Here is a 21,771-nt window from a genome sequence, read left to right as displayed (position 1 = left end):
GGCCCCGGCCCCGCCGCGCCGCCCCCAGCAGCCGGGCCCGGCGGCCGCCCCCGCCCCCGCCCGCCCGCCACGTTCCGTCTCCCGTCCCGGCTCCTTTCCATGGTTCCCGGTGAGCTCCGTGCCTGCCGCCCCCGCAGTGCCGGTAAGGGGGCCGGGCAGGGCCGGGCCGGGCCGGGCCGGGCCGGGGCTCGGCTCCTTTGTGCGGCCACGGCCGAGCCGAGCCCAAAGCGGGCGGCGCCTCCCGGGCCTGCTCGGGCCGAGGCCCCGGCGGGGAGCGGGGAGGGGGCGGCCGGGGCCCGGGCAGCGCCACACGGGGGCCGCGGGGAGGGTGTGTGGGGGGGCTCCCGCTTCTCCGGGGTGCTGGAGGGTGCCCGGGGGTACCCCGGGGGTGGGCACGGCGGTGGCAGGGCCCCGGGGCTGGGGTCGTGCTGCCCCCCCGGGCTGCCCCCAGCATGGGGCTGTGCTGTGGGGCTGCTCCTGCCCCGGGATGCCGTCCTGCCCCGCAGCTCCCCACAAAGCCAGCAGTATTAAATCCCTGTCCTGCTCCTCAGCACCCCACAAACCCAGCCGTGCCCTTGCACCCCCTGACACCTCTGGTCACAGTTTAGGATCCGCAGCAGGCCCCTTCCATGCCTGGTATTCGTGGTGAGCTCCCGGCTCCTGAGGTGTTTGCGGACCCCCAGAGCCGAGCTGTGTCACCCTGCTGGGGACGGGGGGCGCGTGGGGCTGGCAGCGAGGCCGTCCTGGGCACACGGAGACCGGGAAGAGTCCGGGAGCTGCCTCGCCCCTGGGAATCACCGCCTGAAAGCAGCGCTCCCGAGTGCCGTCTGCCTCGCCAGGCAGTTTGGAAAAGCTCCTTTTTTATTATTTTTTAAAAAAGCAGCTGAGTCGCACCTCCTCCTCGCACGTCCTCCTGCTGCTGCCACCGAAAATAAACGTGGGGGACGGAGCGGTGACAAAACCCGCGGGGGAAATCCTGCTGGCCTGGGCCGACCCCTCCGCCTCGAAGTCTGGGGGCACCCAAACTTGGTGGCCGGGGCATGTGGCAGCCAGCGAAGGTTTTTATGCTCCTTGCTGCCTTCTCCTCCTCCGTGTTTGTCTTTAACGATGCAGACTGAAGCACCATGCACCTCCCTGCCAAGCTGGTCGTGGTTTTCATGAAGATTTTCCCGTGGAAGCCCTGGCAATGGGGCAATGGGAACCTGCAGGAGCTGCGTGCCTCTGGGAAAGGGGGATCCGGCCCCTGCTGGTGGCAGGGGGACAGAAAAGGTTTCGGTGGTCATCACGGTGAAGGAGACGCAGCCTGTGGTCAGCTCACGGTGCTGTCACTGCTGCTTTGTGCCCGTTGTGGCCTCTGCTGCCGCGATGTCCTGCCACGGCACGGATGTGCCTGGTGCTGGCGGAGCCTCACGTGCCATCCCCTGGGCCCAGCACCTCCGACTGCAAAAACCATTTGCTCCAGAGACAGGTGGAAGGCGTCCACCTCTTTTCCCAGCAGATAGCTTCCCAGAAGATCTTCGTTGTTTTTTTTTCTCAGCATTTCGTTAGCAAAGAGCTTGCGAATTCGAAACACAAACCCACAGAACAGCACCTAACCTGGGCACCAGCACCCGGCTTTTCCCCCAGCTGGATCTGCGGCACCGCTGGGCAGGATTTCCCTTCGCGGTGGCTGAAGGAGCTGCACACATGGGTGCTGTGTACGTGGGTGCCACGGGCTGCAGCCGCCGTGGGGCTGGCAGGAGCATGTGGGGAGCTCGTGGCATTTCCCAGCACGATAGCGAGTCCTCGGAGCTTATCTGCCTGCACAGACGTGCGCTGCGGGGGCAAAGATAGCGGGGTGCTGCGTGCTCCGGGCAGTCACATTCGGACGGGAAAGGTCAGGAGCAGAGCTGAGAGGTAACTCACGCTCGGTTGCTGTCGCCGTGAGGATAAAATCTGAGGGCAGGACCCGCGGGATGGGTGCTGCTGCCCTAACCCTCGGGCTGGCATCGCGGGGTGCCCCTGGTCAGAGTGGGGAGGCTCCTGGGCAGCGTGAGCTGAGAGGAATAACTTTATACTGTAAAATCGGAGTGCTTGAAGTAACAATGTGAATCTGCTTGCAGCTGTGAGAGGTGGTGACGGGTGGCACCATAGGCAGGGTGCGGGGAGATGTTGGCTGTGGCCGAGCCTCTGCTCGGTGGCGCTGGGCTTGCAGCAAGTGGTTTGGGGACTGGGTTCTGCTAGGCTGTGCTCCTGGTTCATGGAGCCAGTGCAGAGGCTGGGAGACATGCTGGTGTGGAATCCCCTGAATGCAACAGGGAAATTGCATCCCTGTCGATCCGAAATCTCCGTCGGGTTCAGCACCTCTGCAGTCAGCCCTCACCAGCTCCTTGTAGTGCAGGGATCTGCCCAAGAGCATCCTAAATCCCCAGTTACTTGCGAGCACCGTGCCATGGGCGGCAGCGTTACGGTTCAGGTGGCTTTTGGTGGCTGTTTGTCCTGGCTCGCCCGCTACTTGGAGCTCCAAGCCCAGCCTCTGTCCTTCTGCCAGCTCGGATATCTGCGGGTTTGATTTGAACCAGGTCTGTCTGCTGCAGGGACGCAGCGTTTATTTCTTGTCAGCGCCCATGGTACGGAGTAAAACCTCCCAGGAACAGAAGGATCGATTGGTGATTGCTGTTGGGAACTGGAAAGAAAAAAGCATCCTCCAACTCTGCTTCGAACCCGGATTTTCTGCTGAAGCCTCTGCTGTGCCCATGATGTGAAGCAGGTTATGCAGAAGAAAGGGGCCGTGTGGCCTTACGGGGCACCGCACGTCCCTGCCAAAACGTGGCCATGAGCGGGGCTGGGGACGTCTCTGCCCCATCCCTCCAGGGGCTGCCGGGCTGATCTGTGCCGTGTGGACCTGTGGGACTGTGAAATTGGGGTGCTGCCGCTGTGGGAGCAAATCCCCCTCGCTGCTAAACCTCCACCTGCAGCTCCGCTCGGGCGCTTTGCCGGCTGCGTGTGCGGCACGGCCGGGAGAGGCTGCTGGCACGGAGCGGCTGCCACCGGGCTGGGTTCCACACGGAGTCAGGACAGAAGGTCAAGCAGCCATTCATTTATTCAGCTATTCGTTTCGTGTGGTGTAACTCTAGAAACTTGGGATCTGGTCAGTTGAGACACTTTGTTTAAATTTCAACTTTTTTTTTTTTTTTTCCGAAACCTCTTTTGAAAAATCCGTGCTGGTTAGCTGTCCCTGACGCATGTATTAACCACTGAGACGCGCTGACTTTTCGACTGGAAAATGTTAAAACGAGCCTTTTGGTTAACTTCCCGTTTTTTGGAACGGGCTAGGGAGTGCCGGGAGGCTCTGCAAAGCTTTTGCTTGGGATAAATTGGAGTTGCCTGGCTTTGAAAACCATCAGATTTCAAAAAATAAAGTAAAAATCCGGAGCAGCCCCGTGGGCAGCACATCCCCGCTGCTGCCCCGGCAGCGCTCAGACCTCCCGTGTCCCGTGGGCATCGGACGTGGGGCTCCGTGGCGTGGCCCTGGCGGTGCCGGGGGGGATCCCCAGGGACCCAGGGCCCCGCGGCCGCCTTTGATGGCGGTGAGTGGCAGGTCCTTTGTGGCCCCTTTGTGCCTGCCTCGGTTCTCCCGGCCCGCACAAAACCTGCCATGGAAACCGAGCCCGGCCGATGTCCCGGGAAACCCGGAGGCGCAATTAGGAAATGCAAATACAAATGCAAATTCCTTCACCGCCTTTAGGGACGTGGAAAGCGATCCTTGTGCCACCAGTGTCCCTGTGCCACCGGTGTCCCTGTGCCACCACTGACCCTGGCTGTGGGCAGCGGGACGGGGACAGGGCAGGCAGCCCCAGGGGCAGTGCCGGTGGCCGCGGGGCACCTCGGGCTCTCCGCTCATTCCCCCAGGGCCTCAGCAGCATCCTGCGGGAAGGACGGGGCGTTTCGGCCCGTGCCGAGCAGTGACTCATAGGTGACAATAGGATATTGATATTTTTTTCCATCCCCTCTCGGTTGCCCAGCGACAAACAAACAAACAAGTCTCTTAAAATCCAAGCCAGCGCCGCGGCCGGCAGGCAGAGCCCCTCGTGGCTCCCCAGCACCGTGCCGCCACCTCCCACCATGAGCAGGGTGCCGGGGTGCTGCCGCCCCGGCCAGAAGCTCCTCCATGGCCCTGCCAGGCTCGGGTCGGTGCCCCCAGGGGTTTTGGTGGACTCGGGACCGACCCCAGGAGCTGGCTCTTGGTGGTGCTGGTGGAAACCCAGCGTGCATTATGCTGTGCGCAGCACCGCCATCCTGTCCAGCTGCAGACAGGGTGCATTTTGTTGGAGTTTGAAGGTGTTCTGCGCACGCTGAGCAGCTTTCCTTGCCCTGAAAGTGTTCACCCGGGGCCGCACCGCGCTCTGCAGCCTCCTGATTGCCCTCCCACGCAAGGCACCGGCGTACCTGGTGTCCTCCCCCCGTTTGTGGCACGTCCTTCCCTGTCCACGGCTGAAGTGGCGCACGGGACGTGTCTGACCTGGTGCCCCTGTTAGCCGTGCCGTCCCGTTGGGACACGGCCACCTGCGTGCAGCCTTGTGCTTTCTCCTAGCCCCAGTCCGCTGTAATTGCTGGGAAACGAGCCCTGGCTCCCAGGGGTGGCGTTTCTCCCTTCTGCCTGGCAGCTCCTCGGTCCCTGCCCTCGCTCGCATCCCCGGGGCCTGGCTGAGGCCTCGGCGGAGCAGGGCCGAGCTGTAACAGGGAGAGCAGGTGGCTTGTCTCCAGAAAATGGGGCACGGCACAACTGCTGTTTAACTTCCTGGCACGTCCAAGCTGATTTTAGTGTTTGACTCAGTTACGGAGTCAATTATAACAGCGTGGTTTTTTCTTTCTTTCTCTACCTCCCCGTTCCCAGGCAGCCGTGGAGCACTGGCACGAGGGCAGCCTTTGGAGACTGGGAGACCGGCGGGAGCGCTGCGAGGTACCGTGTGCTGGGGGGATGCTGACCCTACCTCTGCTGTCCAGGGGCCTGCCCTGCTCCCCCTTGTGCCTTTTGGGGGCCCTGGAGCTGCAGGGACTGTGCGGGGTGGTGGTGACGGGAGGTGGAGATGAGGCACCTGCGTGCCGGGGCCGTAGCACAGCGCAGGGGACATTCCCTGGGGACAACTCCTCGGTCCTGGCACTCGGGACGGGCTCGGAGTTGTGCTGGAGAGGGGCTGTGGTGCTCTGGGGTGGCACGAGGGCTCGTGGCCCCTCTGCGCTGCGGGCAGGCAGACGGACAGCACAGCTGCAGCGCTAATCCTCCTGCCCATGGAGCCTGGTGGCTCGTCCCAGCCCACTGCTCCTGAAATCCTTCTTGCTTTTAACCTCCCTGGCTGGTAACTGCAGCTGTCGGGCCGGCCCAAAGCAACTGGGACAGCACAGCGACGGAGCTGGGTGTGAGTTAATTACTCCAACTTAAAAATAACGCAGGAGAAGTGAGGCTGGGGCTTGGAGGAAGAGCGTGCCCTAGTTCGGTGGCCGCGCTGCCGGAGCGCACAGCCCGTGCATGGGGGCTGCGAGCAGGGTCCCCTCGCCCTGGCAGCGGGGCTGTGCGGACGTGGGAGCTGGCAGTCCGGGTTAGCACCCCACAGCATTTCAGTATCAAATCCCGATGTGCTGTGGTGGAGCAGAGGGAACAGAGCGAGCACGGGAGGCTTTCAGGGGCTTTCACCTCCCCGCCGTGTGCCGGAGGATGGAGCCGCGATCCCTGCGGCGTCCTGAAACCTTCCTGGCGCTTCTGCGGGAGAGGCCTGATGGATCGGCGTTAATTAAATGCCCGTCCCTGGCGAGGTGTAGTGTTTCAAGCAGGTTCTCCTCTGCTGAGCAATGTCACCCGGCGCGAGGGAGGACAAAAGAGCAGTGCGATCACAATGCGGTGCCGTGTCCCGGGACAACCAGGGGACGGCAGTGCCCGAATCGTCAGCTCGGTGCCTTCCATCAGCCATATGGCTTATTGACTCATAAAAAAAAGGCAACTCCTCCATTTGCAACTTAATTACTCCCTTTCTCCCTGCCGGTGCCGGCTCGCTGCGGTGCTGAGCTGGCAGTGCCGAGGGCTGGGCGGCCTCGCAGGGTGCGCGGCTCCCGCGGGCGGTGTCGGACGGGAGCCTTTTGGGTGGCCTCGTGCCGGGCATCGCCGTGCCTTGCAGCGAGGAGCGGGACAGGTGAAAGAAGTTTGGAAGCAGCTCGCTTTCTGGGCACTGGGTTTGGGGCTGCCCACAGGTCTGGGCACCTGGGGGCTCCTTGGAGGCATTCCTCGAGCTGCAGAGGGGGCCGCAGGGACACGGGACCCTCGCACGGGTCCCCAGCTGTGCCCCGGAGCGAGCCCGTGCTGGCCCTGTGGGTTTCACCGCCTGCATGGCGTGGAAACCCCAAGTCTTTCCTCTTCCTCGCCTGTGGTTTCAGCGGCCTGAATGTAGTGGTTGCGAGCAGGCTGCGTAATGACCACTTTTAAATCTTTTTACCAGATCCTAATGGGCAGGGGCCTGTCCTGGTAAATAATTTACCGTGCCCGTGAGTGAGAGTTTTACTCTCCTCGTTTTGTTTCCATAGAAACTTGCGGGTCCTTCTCCTCCACGTAGCCCTGGGCGAATCAATGCTGCTTTTTTTTTTTTTTTTTCCTTCGCATGTTGAGCGATGGCCCTGAAATCCTGGAGGCCAGAGAGCAGCCGCGGGTGCTGGTAGCCCCGTGGCACCTCAGTGCCGGGGTGCTGGTGCCCGGTCAGAGCCCATGTGTGAGGCCCTCAGCCCGCACTGCCCCTGCCTCTAACCCTTGGTTTTCTTCCTTCTGTGCCCCTGCACGAAGCTGCTTCAGGAATTGCTGCCTCACCTTTGGAAGCTCACCCCGGTGCCCAGGCTGGGGCAGGGGAAGTCTGGTCTCCTCCCAGTCCATCCCAGTCCATCCCCAGTGTGCTCCTGCTGCACCAGGAACAGGTGGGACGCGTCCTGCACTGCCAAGGGACGGGGCTGGCTCTGCTCAGGCCCTTTCTCCTTTTTCCCCCTCTGTCCTTCGATTTCTTTGACCCTTGGCCGAAAATGCCAAATTAGCATTTGTGACCAAGCCCAGGCTGATTACCCAGCGAGGCGCGATGCGTGCCCGGCCCTGCCCCCGGGACGGATTAGCTCTCACCCGCCCTGCAGTTAGGTACCGGCCGCCCAAACCCAATCCCCAAAAAACCCAGAGGTGGCTCCTCCGCCGGCCCTGACCTCCTGGTGCTGGCCCCAGCAGAGCCGAGCACCTTTGTCTCTGCGAGAGGTTTCCTTTTCCTCTCGGCAGCTTCCCGCTGCTTTTGTGCGCGCGGCCGGCGAGGGCTGGCGCTGAGCCGGGAGCACAAAGGGAGGAGAGGGGATAAGCGGCTCAGGACGGGGCCGGGCGACATATGGAGCCAGGGCTTTGTGGGATGGGACGGGGGTGCCCGGGGCTCGGCGCTGGCATGGCCCCTGTGGGTTTCCTCCCGCGAGGCCGGCACCGACGGCACGGCCGTGAGCAGCACCGGAGCCCTTTGGGGATGTTGTTATGCTGCATGTGGATGGGGAAACTGAGGCACGGAGAGGGCGTTTGGCTCAGGAAAGGGTCCCTGGGTTTGGGCTCAGCACGCTCACGGCACCTCTCCCTCCTTCCTGCCCTGGGCTGGTTGCACGTCGGGCGGGTGCCGTCCCCCAGGTGCCGTCGCTGCTTTTGTCAGCCTCTTGCATCCCCTTTACTGCACCTCGACACGGGATAGAGCCGAGCAGAGACGCATTTAAATCATACAAAGGATGCTGGGTTACTTTAATCGCTCACACTTGCTTGACCCATTTTTTTTTAATCCCTTCCTGGAAACCTTGTTTCGCATCTGAATTCCCTCAACTATTTTAGGAATGCCGTCCTACCAAGCTCAAATTACCTTCAATGAAGCCGTTGGAAGGCAGCCTCGCAAGGCGGGCAACTTTTTGATTAAGATCTAGTGCCATCTCATTAATATAGGCTTAGTTTGGAAGGGGGGAGGCGGGGGGAAAAGGACTGGGATTGTGGCCTGGCAAATGTGTGTGAGACCCGGGGATTAGTCACAGGGAAACACCAGGTGCTCCGGGAGGGCTCTGTCCTGCACAACCCAGGGCTCTCCGTCCCTTGCTCACATCGACCGGGGAGTCCCCGCACCCCGCTGCCACCCAGGGTCCCGGGGGAGGGCTGGGACCCCCCGGGAGCCCTCACCCTGCTTCCCCTTGGGCTGAGAGCAGCCGCTGCGTTTCGGCCTCTCGGGGCTGCTTTGCAGGCCGGCCGGGTGCTGCGGGGCTGACATCTGGTGCGCACACAAAGGCCCCTCGTAAATCTGTCGGGGAGGGTGGCACGGCGCGGTTCCCGGCGCTGCGATCCCTCAGGAGAAGAGGATTTCCCTGAATCAGGTGGCCGGGGGCGCACGGTGCTGCTGGCCTCTGCTGGCTGCAGCAGGGGGACAGGCACCCATGGGTGCAGGTCCCGATGGGGGCTCGGTTACCCTGACCCCCTCCTTGTGCTGCTGTGGCCCGGCTGAGCGTGGCTCTCAGAGCCGCTGGGATTTGGGTTTGCAGAGGTACGTGCTGCACGGGTTTTCACACAGGGCTTTTTTTTTTTCCCCTTCTTCTTTTTTTTTTTTTGTTCTTTCCCTGATTGCTTTATACCTTTTTGAAAAGGGCTTAAACCCAGCCGCTTTAATTCGTGGTGGAACAGGCGTTAAAGGGAGCCCCGTGTGCGAAAGGATCTGGGCACGGGCAGCTCCCCGGGCTGAGGTGTGCGCGCTGCCGGGGCCGGCGGAGAGGTGACGGAGGAGACTTGGGGCAGGCTGAACGCAGCCACATCCTGCACGTCCTCGGTGTGTGCTCTGAATTTCAATCTGCTGCTAGACACTACCGTAATTTCTGTTCCCCACCGTTTACTTTTCATCCTGCTTTTAATCCTATTACAGCCACCGCTGGCCGGGCACCTGCAGCCGCCGAGCGGCCGCGTCCCTGCGCTTCTTGCTTCTTTTCCGTGAGGTCCCTCCGAAGGGGCCCGGCTGAAGGCAGAGCTCCGAAAACCTCTCCTGGCTGAAGCACTTCTTGATGTAACGTGTCCAGCGTGAGTCTTCCTCTGAGAGCTTTCCCTCCGGAGCCTGGAGCAGGGGAAGAAGGGCTGGTCTCATCCAGCCGCGTTTAAGCAACCCCATCTGTTGTCTGAGCTGCAGCAGACACTCGGGAGGAGAATATTCTCCCTCGTGCTGGTGCCAAGGCTTTGCCCTGAGTTGCGAGGGCTGTGAGCAGTCGGTCCCGCTGCTTTTACAGCTGCCGGGGCTGCTTTCCTCGCAGAGCTGAGCAACTGTTCCCAGCATGAAATCGCTGGGCTCACCAGCCCCGAGGATTTTCCAGCTGCTCCTCTGCTGGTCCCGGCAGCACCCTCAGCACAGTCTCCTCCGCGTCCCGTCCTGCTCCGCGTCCATGCTGCGGGGTGCCGCGTGCCCTGGGCTCTCCGAAATGAGCTTTCCAGGCTCATCAGCTCCCCAGCCAGCTCCACGAAGGGTTTCTCTGTGGCTGCTGAGGTCTTGCTCTTGGCTCTGTCTCGGCCGAGTGCGGATTTGGGGCTGTGTGAGCTGGGGGTGCCGCGGGGCTCCCTGCGCCCGGCCGTGCCCCGAGCGTGGCGCTGCCCTCGCCTGGGGCTGTGCTTGGCCGCCAGCTTCCTTCCTTCCTTTTTGGGCCATCTGCAGGATTTTGCTTTTCCTGGCACCCTCCCAGCCCCTCGCTGACATCACAGAGCCACCGGCCAGCAGTGCCCAGACCGTTCCCTGCGGCACCGGCACGGGGATCCCGCTCGCCTTTCTGCGGATTTGAACACCTGCTGCTGTGGGGGGGGGTTTGCATTTCTCTGGGATGTCATCAGGACATTAAAAATGCTTTTTTTAAGACCTGTGTTTGCAGCCTTGCCCCTCTGCGTGCTGGGGGCACTGCCTGTGCCTTGCTTTTGCCCAATTTGCCTGCGTGAGCACCAGCACCGGCCGGGCAGCGTCCCTGCGAGCCGCACCGCCGTGACTCAGGTTTCATGGGCTTGGGAGCGTCCTTGCGGCACAATCCTTCGTTGTTGTTTAAAGCCAGATGTGCAGCAGAGCCCTTTTGGCATACAAATGTCTTGTCCCCGTCCCTGATTTTTTTTTTTTTTCATCTTAGGACCAGAAGCTTTCAATTATTCAGCAGGCTGCTGCTCCCAGTCACGCTATCTGGCATGGGCTGCAATTTAAATGAGTCGTCCCAGACCCTGGTGCCTCGTTGACTAACACCTTCCACGGAAAAGAGGCGTCTGCAGCGGGGAGAGCCCGGCCTTTCCCCAGCAGGGCAGAGGGATTTCCACACTCGGCTGCGTGTTGGTGGCCGGGGCCTTTGGCTCCCTCTGAACGGGGCTGCCCAGCCCTCGTGGTTAAGGGAAGACCTTAAATACCCGCTCAGAAGTCACTCGGTGGGAGACGAATACCCCTGACCACAGGCACTTGTTGTTGCTCTATAGATCTTAGGGTTTCAAAATAGACTGGGGGATTTTTAGGCACGCTTCCTGATTTTGGAGACCAATTTGATGATGTGATGTTTTTGATATGTTAGGTCAGCAAAGCCATACTAGTGAGTTCTCCGCAGGTCTCTTCACCCTCAGGTCTTTGTGTTTGGATCCTGTGTGTGTTTGCAGCGTGTCCTTTAGGACCTGTTCTCCCCTAGATGTGTGGGCTCTGAACCTGCCCTCGCTGAGTGGCCGAACCCAGAAGGAGCGCGGGTCCCCCGGGAAGGTGTTAGAGCTCAGTTTAGCGTGCGACGGAACCAGAAATGCAATATTGCGATTAAAGCCTAATCCCAGAGGTGTGAACAAAGCTGGCTTTTCGCTGTGAATGAATCATGGCAGCAGAGGAGGAACCAAGAAGCGATGTTTTATTAACCCACTCCAGCGGATTTGTTTGTCGGCGCTGAACAGAGCCGGGCAGGGCGGTTGTGGCGTCGCGCCCCGCTCACGCGGCACAAGCTGCAGAGGGCTTGAGGGCTGGGATGGAGCTGGCTCGTGGCCGAGCGATCCCTTCAGATGCATTTTCTTAGTGAGTACAGAGCAGACGGTGGCTTTCCACGCTCAGAAGTGCCTCCTCGTGAGCCTTTCTGCTCCCTCGCCACCAGTCCTGGCTTCTGTGCGTGGGGTGGCCTTGGTGAGGGCACGGGAGAGCTCGGGTGACCTTCAGAGGTGGCTGCTCTGCTTAATGGTGTTGAACCTGATTATGCAGCCTTTCACTGAGAAATGTGCCCGGCGTGTTCTTCTCCATTAAATACAGTTTTAGGGACAGTTGCTGTGAACTCTCCGCCTGCCACTTGGGAAAAAGCTCCTGAAAATGATATTATGGATCCAAAGTGTTCCTGGGGTAATTCTTTTTAAACAGCGGAGTTAATCCAGAACTGAATTTGGCCCTGCATTTCCCAGTGAGAAGCAGTGGCTGTATAATCTGTTTATGGTTTTAAAGTGAACGTTAATCTTGGATTTGGTGGCTTTTCCCAGGGGTCGATTTGTTGTGCTGCAGTGCTTCAGCCCCCTGCACTGAAATGACTCCATTTTTTTTTTTATTTTAAAGAGAGATTTCACCGTGTTTATAAATAAACATAAAACCTGGAAATGTGAAATCCGTGGAGCCCTCTGCAGTGGAAGCAGTGCCACTTTCCTTACCTCGCAGCTCTCGCAATTTGTGTGTGCGGCTCCTGGCACAGCAAACCCGAACTCCTGGCTGCTCCTGATGTGCCAGGACACGGCTGAATAGGGTGAATTTGGTTGAATTTCCCCCACTGAAGCAGGAGATCTCGCTGCGCCTCTGAGCACCTCGCTCACACCTTGGCGGCGAGCACGGCCCCTGCCTGCAGCCTCCTGGCCACGCATCGGGGCAGGGATGATGCTCGCGCTGCTGGCTGAGCAAGTGAGGCAGAGCCACAAAAGGAAGAAGTTAAAAATCGTGCTCCTCCCTCTGAAGGGAAAGAAAAACCCCTAGAAGGGGGGATTTCTGAGATGGGCTTTAGATGGAGGTGTTACCAAAAATGTGCCTTGTGCGCATCCAGCTGCCGCTCCTGGCGGGGACGGAGCTCAAAGCCGCCCTCCTCCCTGCTGCCCCGGGGTCTCTCGGCTTTTTGCAAAAAAACAACCTCAAAAAGGTGACTTTTGTGACTTCTCTCCCCTCTGCCCCACAGGTGGGAGGATGCTGCAGCGCGCCGGGGGCTGACACACAGTGCTGCGGCCGCAGGGAGCGGTGCCCCCGCCGCCCACCCATGCTCCCCGCCAGCAGCCGGGGCAGCGCCCCGTGACGAGGGGCACCAGGCATTCACCTTACCGGGACTGGGATTGGGACTGGGACCAGGACCGGGACTGGGACTGGGTCCATTTTCCCCACGCCATGACGAGCCTCTTCCGACGCAGCAGCAGCAATGGCGGGTCCCGCGGCGGCTCCTCGGCGCAGGAGCTCAACAACAGCCGCCCCGCCAGGCAGGTCCGCCGGCTGGAGTTCAACCAGGCCATGGAGGACTTCAAGACCATGTTCCCCAACATGGACTACGACATTATCGAGTGCGTTCTGAGGGCCAACAACGGCGCCGTGGATGCCACCATCGACCAGCTCCTGCAGATGAACCTGGACGGCAGCGGCTGCGACGACAGCTCGGACTCGGATGACAGCATCCCCCCCGAGGTACCCGTGGCGGTGCGGTCCCCTTCTGCCGTGTTTGTGCCACCTGCAAAATTGGTACCAGCCCAGCGGCAGCAGACGTTTGAGTCCCAGTTTGGTTGATTTGTAGCACGCAGCCTGCTTGGTTCGCCTCGGGCAGTGCTTGAGGCTTGAGCCAAACTGCTTTCCTCCCTCCTTTCTTCCCCCAAACCAACAGGAAGCCTTTTGCTGCCGTCAGAGGATCCCCCCCAGTTGCCAAAATGCTGCGCCTCGTCCCTCAAGAGCAGCACCCCCAGTGCCAGGGGACAGAGCCGGGACGTTTGTCCCCATCCTGCAGCAGCACTGCTCATCTGGTCCCGGTCCCTGGGGGGAGCAGTGCCCCCGCTCGCCTTCACCCCATCCTTCTCCCCCTCCAGATCCTGGAGCGGACCCTGGAGCCGGACAGCTCGGACGAGGAGCCCCCCCCCGTGTACTCCCCCCCTGCCTACGAGAGCCAGGCGCTGGGCACCCACTGCCCCCGCGCGCCCCCCACGCCACCGCCCAGGTGAGCTCCAGCCCCTCGCTGTGGCACGGGGCAATGCCAGGGGGGCTGCTGGGCACGAGCACCCCGTACGGGAGGGGTCTGGCATCAGTTTGTTAGGACTGGGCGAGCCGAAGCCAAGGGGGATGAATGAAGCTCACAGCTGGCTAAATAACATCCGCGAGGCCCCGAGACGTGAACAGCTGAGGGGCCCGGAGAGCCGCTCCTGGAGCGAGTGGAATGGCAAAAATCAGCTCCTGGGGGCGGGGAGCGCTTGACGCCTCTCCAAAACGCCAGGTGCTGCACGGCCGGGGCCCCGCACCTCTTATCTCTTGGCACGGGGAGCCCTCCTGGCTGTGCCGCCGTGGGGAAGGGCGGCAGGGCCACGGCCGTGGGAGGGCAGCGTCTCGGGGCACCACCACGCTGCTGCTGCTGCTGCTGCTCCATCGGGCTGCTGAGCCACGACCGGGGGCTTGGAGGAAAGCACCTGCCCCTGCCCTTGCTGCCTCCCTGTGCCAGGTCCCCGCTGCAGACGGTTCTGCTGGTTGTGCAGGCTGGTTTTGATGTCCGGGAGACAAAATGTATAAGCAGAGCCCTGCAGGGGTACAGCTCCCGCGGTGCTGTTTGCCAGGATGCTGAGCGAAACAGGGAGAAGGAAAATGCAGCCTGCGAGGTGGTGGGGCGAGGCCTGGAAACAACTCCCAACGATTTCAGACTCGCTAGGAGAGCTTTTCGCTCTCCTGAGCTCATGCTAACGCGAGGACCTGGGGAGGCAGCGGGAGGTTCTCCAGTGCCCAGGACAAGCGTGGAGCTGGGTGGGAGGCCACCGCGCCGTGGGGTCCCCCTGGCCCAAGGGTGCTCTCTGTGTGTTTCCCCGCAGGACGGACGTGCTGGGACCCGGCCGCTACAGGAACTGGAACCCACCGCTCCTGGGCAACCTCCCCGAGGATTTCCTGCGCATCCTCCCCCAGCAGGCTCCCCGCACCCAGGTGAGGGCCCTGCTGCGCCCCGGCGCTGAGCCACGCACTCCTGGGCATTGAGGCGAGCAGGAGAAAACTTCCAGCCAGGCTCCGAGGCTTCTTCTCGCCATTAGTTAGCTCAGCAGCTGGTGCCAGAAATGCCACGTGCAAGGAGCAGTCAATATTTTAAATTATTTGACCTGCTGCCCCGGTGAGAAGCGCTCTCGGGCAGAGCAGCGCATTCGGTGCGCCCGGGGGCTGGTGTTGCATGCATGAGACACCAAACCTTGTGCAAAGCAGAGGATTCCCGTGGGAGGCAGTCCCTGTATGCTTCACGGCTGTTTTGGGGCCACGCAGCTTGGCCTTGCAGCACCTTTCTGCAAGGGCCAGCGCCCTCCCAGCGTGGCAGGGACCAGGGGAGAGCTGCAGATGCCCTTCCCTCCCCGTGCATCGTCTCTTCCCTCCCTTTTTGGCTCCAAAGGCAGCCTGCCACGTTTCCATAAATAATTGCCCTGGAAGTTGAGCTTCTCAGGCTATATTACCTTTCTGGGAATAGGAACATGCCAATTCATTTGGGCTCAAGGGGAGGAGAGGAGCAGCTGCCCTTTTCTTTCCCTGGTAATTGTGTGCTTTTGCTTTTTATGGCGCTCTGAGAGCAGCTACAAATCAGCTAAATATTGTAGGCAAGGGTGAGATCGCTACGGTGCAGCGTGGCTCTGCTCCTCCACGTGTGCAAACGCGCCAGGAGCCAGGGGATGCGAGCACGGGGGCATTTGTCAGGGGGAAACTGCAGCCTCTGCTGTTTCGTCGGGGAAATTAAAGCAGCGATGCCGGCTGCGAGACCTTCCTCCCTCACCTCGACACCAGGTGCCATCCGAGTTCAACTCCCTGTATTTAAATTAAAAATACTTGCCAATAGGCTCTGAAAATGAGCTCCTCCAGGGGCACAGCGGCTCCTTGCTGTGCCGTGCTGGTTCCCAGACCACAGGGGGTGTGTGCTCCCGTGCAGGAATGCCATCCCCTGGCTCCTCCACCCTGTGGGGGTGCCCAGTGTCCCCTTTGCCCTGGCTGGGGGGTGCCCCTCCGAGTGGGGCTGTTGGAGAGGGAGGCAGGGACCCCGCTGCCAACAGCCCGTAGGAGCAAAATGCCAGGGTCAGCATAAAGCGGGGGGCTCTGGGGAGCTTTATGGGGGGCCAGGTCCCACGGCCGTGCCCAACCTCTGCCCTGTCTGCCTCCTGCCCAGGGCTCTCCAGGCTGCCGGCAGCCCGTGCCGAGGGGGCTCGTCCCGCGGGGCCAGGGCTCGCTGGAGCAGGAGAGGAGGTGGAAGCAGTACCTGGAGGACGAGCGGATCGCGCTCTTCCTGCAGAACGAGGAGTTCATGAAGGAGCTGCAGAGGAACCGGGATTTCCTGCTGGCCCTGGAGAGAGGTGAGGAGCACCGCGGGAAGCATCTCTCTGTGTTTTGGAGGACAGAGGTCCTGCTGGGGGGGCCTGGCTGCTGGCGAGGCAGAGACGTGCAGGATGTGGTCAGGGCTGTGGTGGCAGCACGACCTGCCAACACCGAGCAGCAGGGTGCAGTTCCTCTGCTCCTCTTGGTGCTGAGCTGCCCGCCACGAGGCTCTGCTCCTCCTGCCCAGCAGATCTGTGGCAAGGAGCCCTGGCAGTGCCCTCCAAGCCCATCCCAGGGAGACAGCCAGCATGGTTTTATCAGGGCTGTTCCTCCCCTGTCCCCATGCACCTTCCCTCTTCCCCTCACATCCTCGTGTTGCCGTGAGGGACCCCTCACTGTGAGCACAGTGGGCGGGCAGGGGAATGAGCACGGAGCTGCACGTGCTGCCCAGGGCTCTGACCAAGCAGGCCTCGGGGCTTTTTGTTTTTCAGACCGATTGAAATACGAGTCAAAAAAGTCCAAGTCGAGCAGTGTTGCTGGCAGCAACGATTTTGGTTTCTCCTCCATACTATCAGGTAATTTCAAGAGGCACAAGAGCATCACCTCTCGTCAGCTGGGTGCCTCCCAGCTCTGCCCAACGGCCGTGCTGTGCTGTGCCGTGCCGTGCCAGGCCGTGCCCTCTGCTGTGGCTGTAAGGGGAGGAACCCAACTGGTCCCTCCCTGCTGCACAAAGCCCCCAGAGTGCACAGGAGAGGGGAGGGCAGGCGATGGAGATGGGTGCTGGTGCCCTCCCCGGCCTCGCCCTGCCTTCTCCAGGCAGCACTGCTCCCGTGTCCCTGCGCTGGGAGCAGGGATGCAGCTCCCAGGGGTGACAGAGCCCGCCCTTGCCTTGATCGGAGCGGAGGATTGTGCCTGGGAGGCGTAATGACTGTTCTGGGTAATCCTGATTAACCTCGGCAGCAGGGCAGCTGCCCGGGGACAGAATTAGCACTGGTGTCTGTCCGCGTCCCCGTGCGGGGCCGGGCAAAACGCGGCCGAGTCAAGGTCCCTGCAGCCCAGGTCTCTGCACCCAGGGTCTCGGGGGGTTTTATCAGCGAGGGGGCCTCACCTGCAGCCAGCCCCCGGCGTGCTGATGCCCTCACCCTGCTCGCTGTGCTCAGCGCCACTCGTGGCAGGGCCGCGCTCCACGAGCGCTGGAACTGGGTCATGGAAATGATTTGTCTCCAGCCTCTCCCAGCCACGTGCCGCCTGTGAGCAGATGTTTGCCTTGCAGGTGATGCAGCCCCCCCCGGAACCAGCGAGGCCGGCAGTGCCGTGTCCGACGATGCCTTATTCAGAGACAAATTGAAACACATGGGAAAGTGTGAGTCGGGCTCCAGCTCCGGCGGCGGGCAGCCCCTGAGGGGTGCAGGGGGTGGCGGGGGGCAGAGCTGGCTCACGCAGCACATCCGTCGGTGTTGGGGTGCTGCCGCACGGGTCTGCTGGCACGTGTGCCCCTGGGCTCCTTGCCACCCCTCGTGGCAGGCTGGCACGGGGGGCCCCAGCACCCCTCGACTGGCACGTGGGTGTGCAAGGCATGTGGTACCATATGCTGCAGGTGCACGTCATGCTACAACACTGCTCAGCCCTGGCAGCAGAGCTTTGGGGTGAAGTTTCTGGCTGCGTTTTGCAGTCCTGGGCTTGGGCATCCCGTGCCCTGTGCCACGCGGGAGTCCTTCAGTCCCAGCTCTGCTGGGATCCCGGAGGAGGAAGCATTTGGGTTGCTGTACCTCTCCCTTTCCCAAGCTTTCCCTCTTAGCCACTCAGTCTGCGTCTCCCATCGCAGAGCAGCCCGGGTTCTTTGGGCAGCCTGGCTCAGAGCACAGCTAGCTGAGACCCCCTGGGGAGGGCTGGGTTAGTCACGGGGAGGGAATGCCACAAAAATCCCAGTGCAAGGGTGACAATGTCAGCACCGTAGCCATCTCCTCCCCACCACCCACGGTGGCTTTGGGGAGGGTTTGGGGTGAGACTCAGCTGGCTGCTTCCTTCCAGCAACGCGCAAGAAGCTGTTTGAACTTGCCAGAGCCTTCTCCGAGAAGACGAAGATGAGGAAGTCAAAAAGAAAACACTTGTTGAAGCACCAGGTGTATCCTAAAAGGGGCTCGCTGCCATCTGTCCCCAGCAGCTGGGAACCGCTGAGGGGCTGCAGGGTGCAGGCTGGGCAAGCCGTGGTCCCAGGGGACTCCGCGAGGCTGTGGCTTGGCGAGGAGCCTCCCCAGCTGCCTCCCACGGCTGGGCTGGGGGCTGTGAAGGGTCACTGCTGGTGCTGCGGCCACGGCCTGGCCCCCTGACAAGTTTTCCTTAGCAGAAGGTGCAGGTTGGGGACGGCAGCTTCCACGGCAAATCTTCTCGACGATGTGGAAGGACACTCGTGCGGTAAGACACGCCGTGCCGTGCCGTGCCGTGCCGTGCCGTGCCATACGTTTTGGGCTCAGCCCAGCAGGCTGGGGAGTCCCGGGGGCTGTGGCCAGGCTGTGCATAGCCTGGGGCCAGGGCACTGCCTCACCAAACCTGTCGGCAGCTGGATTTGCACCGAGGTGCCTCCTGGCACTGTTGTGCCAACCCCGACCGCCCCGGAGCTGCCCCAGGTGTGACTACGTGGCAGAAATGCCTCCCTGGGACAAGACCTCCTTCCACCTTTCCCAGGCGTGTTCTGGCAGAGTTTGTGTCCCAGTCCCGGGTTTTTTTCTGCCTGAGCGAGGAAATCCCTGCCCTGGGGAAGGACCCGAGCTGCCTCCTCACTGCAGCACCTCCCTGGCATTGGGGCTGGTGTTGAGGCTGGATTTAGGGCTGGATTTGGGGCTGGCACCCCACATGGGGTGGCCGCAGCCCCCGGCAGCCCCCATCTGCCTGTGCCTTTCAGATGAAGACTTCCAAGCACGGAGGCAACAGCTCCAGGAGGAGGAGGAGACGCCAAAGGAAGGGCAGTAAATGGTGAGAGGCACTGGGGGATGAACGCTTTTGGTGAGCGTGCAAGCAGCCCCAGGTGCTTTGGTTTGGGTCCGGAGCCCCTCTGGGTGTGGATGAGCCCCACTGGTGCTGCGGGAGCCCCGGGCGCTGCTGTGGGCTGGTGCTGGCCATGGTGCGGCTGAGGCTGAGCACACGCTGTTCTCTTTCCTTCCCTATCCCCTCCCCTGCAGGTCCCAGCACTGGGCTTTATTGCTGGCACAGAACATGCAAAAGGCTTAAGAAGAAGATGGCTGAAAAGGAAAGAAAAAAAAAAAAACAAACACCCAACACCAAACAACCCAGTTTTTTGGCTGTTCCCCCTCTGCTTTTGTACTCCTCTGAAGTACAAGTATTGAAGTGAGGCACAAAGTTTTCTTACCAGGGGTTTGAAAACAACTTCTCCTATCTAGCAAATCAGCCAAAAAAAAAAAAGAAAAAAAGGAAAAAAAAAAAGGAAAATAAAGTCGGCAGCTGACCTGAGCTGCAGTGGAGCTGGTGGATCTGAGAGCCGAGGAGCAGCCACCTGCCCTGCTCCATCCAAGCGGCGTCGCGAGAAGAGCGAAAATCAGCTGTGCTACCGAGGATGCGTCCAAACGTGGGGATCTGCGGGGCTGCAGTGTCCTGAACATAGCTCTGCAGCGAGCGGATGTAACTTTGCTCTGCACACGCAGGAAAAGAAAACACACGAGGGAGAGAGAGAACCTAAAAATCGTTGCCTACTATTGCTAGGAGTAATGAGCAGAGATTCAGATCAGGTAATAGTCGAATCATATAAATTGTTTATAAAAGGAAGGGCCTTCTTTTCCAAGGCGTTTCGCTTTGAATTAAACCTTTGCCTTTGGCATTGCTCAAACTGCCTTGAAGCCCGGACCCGAAGCGGCCGCAGCGAGGCCGGCTCGCTCCAGCTGCGCTCCCTGTGCCGGCACGGCACCAGCGGCTGGGTTCCTCCTTGATTTAACCCTCACGGCCGAGCCAGGCCACGTCCAGCAGGGGTGGCGTGCTGGTGGTGCTCCCCGGGTGCCAGGCAGGGCCCTCGGCGGGCCTGGGGACGCCCCTGCTGTAGGTAAGATGCAGATTTGGGCATTTGCAGCTGGGGCTGGCGGAGACGTTTTTGGCACAGAGCGTTTGCAGGAGCTGCTGTGGGGCTGGGGCTCGGGGTGGCAGCAGGAGAGCTCCTTTCCCTGGGGGCTCGTTTTACCAGGGGAGGGCAGGGGTGGCCAGGAGGCAGCGCTCGAATCGTTGCAGCATTCAGAGATGCTGTCAGGCTAAAAATAATTACGTAAACAAATTCCTTCCCTGTGTAAGTAATGAGTGACGAGCATTAAGTCAGAAATTGCTCCCGCCAGCACATTTTCTTCTCCTTTATCGGCATAATCTGTTTACTGCTCAATTCAGGAGGTGGCTGTAGACGTGCCTGTTTCACTTTCTGGCTCCTGTGAACCAGCACAAATGTTGCAAGATTTGAGCTGTGAAGGCGGCAGACGCGGCAGCCCCAGCCATCAGACACACACGCAACTGTTGTCCCTGCCTCTCCGCGGGGTTTGGTAACAAAAGCCCACATTGCAGGCTCTGGCTCCCGACAGGCTCCTTTTCAAATCCTCCCCGGAGCCCGCATGCCTTTGAAGCGGACGCCAAGAGGTTTTTTTTTCCCCCTGCAAGCAGCGCAGCCGCTGCACCTGCTGAGCGCCACCGCGCCTCGCTGCCCCGAGGCCGTCCTCGCCGGGGGACATGGCATGGGGGGCACGGTGCTGGGGACATGGTGCTGGGGACACGGTGCTGGGGGACACGGCGTGCCATGGGCACAGCCTGAGTGCTCCCGGCCGCACCAGGGCCCTGCACAGCCTGGGTGCTGTGGTGGCAGGCCGGCTGCTTGCACCAGGAGCCTGGCGAGGTCTCAGCTCGGAGCAGCAGGAGATGCACCCCCAGGACCCATCCTGGCTTTGGTGGCGGCTCCTTTTCTGTGGGAGGAATGGGAGAGGAGCGTCCCTCGAGTCTTGGTGCTGGCTGTAGGAGCTGGGGGCCGCAGCAGTCCCGAGCTTGCCTCGAAGGTGACGTTGTGGCAGCAGCAATGGGACGCGGGGAGGTGCTGGAGAGGCACGGTGCTGCCCTGTGCCGTGCAGGGTAGGACCGGTGTCTGGCAGGGTGTGTGTGTCCCTGTGTGCAGGGGCACAGTGTGGAGCTGGGGCTTCTTGCTGGGAACAGGAGGCCCTTCAGGAGCGGAGTGGGGCTTTTATCCCTAGCCTGGGACTGGCAGAAAGCAAGGAGGGGCGACTTCCCCGTCGCCTGCTGGCTCTGAGGTTAGCAGGAGGCTGCTGCCGCTCCCTCCCAGCCCAAAGCAGCTCTGCATATTTGGAAGAAAACCAAGCTTGGAATTGGATCAGCTTGTAAATGTTCCAGCGCCTCTGAGCTACCGAGTGCTTAACTTTCAGCTAAGTCTCCGTGAGTGCAGGACGCACCGACAGGCGGTGGAGCAGAAGCTCGGGTAGGAAGCTGCTTGTCCCCATGGTGCCATCACCCCACGGCTGCTCTGGTGGCAGTGAGAGGGTCGGGGGCGAACAGCAGCGAGGTGCTCGTGGCCAGGTGGGTGCTTACAGCCCATGGCCGAGCGCTGGTGGGGCCCTAGGAGGGTTTGTTGTGCCCCTTGTCCTTTTACGAGAGCCATGTAAGGCTTTGGTGCCCTGGGCGAGCCACTTCCAGGCCATGTCTCAGGCCAGGCCTGCTGGAAATGTGGGGAGAGGTGGGGCACAGGGGCACTGCGCAGCCTCCGTCCACTGCACGCGGTGGGTTTTGAGCCCAGCGCTTCACGGGGGCTTTGGGCTGTGTTTGTTAACACGGTCTAACAACTTGCCCTTAAATATCCTAGTCTAGGCAAAGCCTCGCTGAATGATGTCACTCTGCAGCCATTTCAAAATATCTTGGAGGCACAAAGCATCATTTCAAAGGAGGATGGAGAGTGATTATTTTTATCTCCTTTAAAAAAAAAAAAAGTCAGGTCTAATGAGTAGGAAGGCCACTAAAACCGGCTTGGAAGCCAAAATGCATTTCTTACATAAAACCGTACAACTCTCAGTGACGTTTGTATCACTTCTCTACAAAATGTTTTAAAAGGAACAAACCAACAAAACCAATCTGTGGTGTGTGCGTGTTGCTATTTTAGACTTTATTTCCATAAGTGATTTTTTTCTTAAAGATGTTTAATAGTAATTCATATAATAAAGTCCTGTTGTACTCTTAACACCGATGCATTTCGCTTTAT

General features: G+C 60.7%; 1 protein-coding gene across 4 annotated transcripts; it reads left to right on the top strand.

The window, feature by feature from the left end:
* Positions 1-15: 15 nt before the first annotated feature.
* On the top strand, positions 16-21,750 carry CUEDC1 (CUE domain containing 1). 4 transcript variants are annotated; one of them, XM_072026004.1, is made up of 13 exons: positions 16-142; positions 4,877-4,942; positions 11,586-11,769; positions 12,190-12,683; positions 13,076-13,203; positions 14,060-14,168; positions 15,382-15,565; positions 16,019-16,102; positions 16,801-16,890; positions 17,559-17,652; positions 17,884-17,942; positions 18,430-18,500; positions 18,707-21,750. In XM_072026004.1, exons 4-12 carry the CDS (start codon positions 12,393-12,395, stop codon positions 18,495-18,497), a joined length of 1,107 nt encoding a protein of 368 aa, XP_071882105.1. In that variant the 5' UTR covers positions 16-142; positions 4,877-4,942; positions 11,586-11,769; positions 12,190-12,392; the 3' UTR covers positions 18,498-18,500; positions 18,707-21,750. The 4 variants fall into 4 exon arrangements, with proteins under 4 accessions (XP_071882105.1, XP_027327822.2, XP_027327825.2 ...); XM_027472021.3 differs by lacking the exon at positions 11,586-11,769; XM_027472022.3 differs by lacking the exons at positions 16-142; positions 11,586-11,769 and adding an exon at positions 1,272-1,896.
* Positions 21,751-21,771: the final 21 nt, after the last annotated feature.

Source organism: Anas platyrhynchos, chromosome 20, assembly GCF_047663525.1.
Source record: "Anas platyrhynchos isolate ZD024472 breed Pekin duck chromosome 20, IASCAAS_PekinDuck_T2T, whole genome shotgun sequence".
NCBI lineage: Eukaryota > Metazoa > Chordata > Aves > Anseriformes > Anatidae > Anas > Anas platyrhynchos.
Note: the sequence above shows the minus strand (reverse complement) of the source record. Positions and strands in the feature narration are given on the sequence as shown.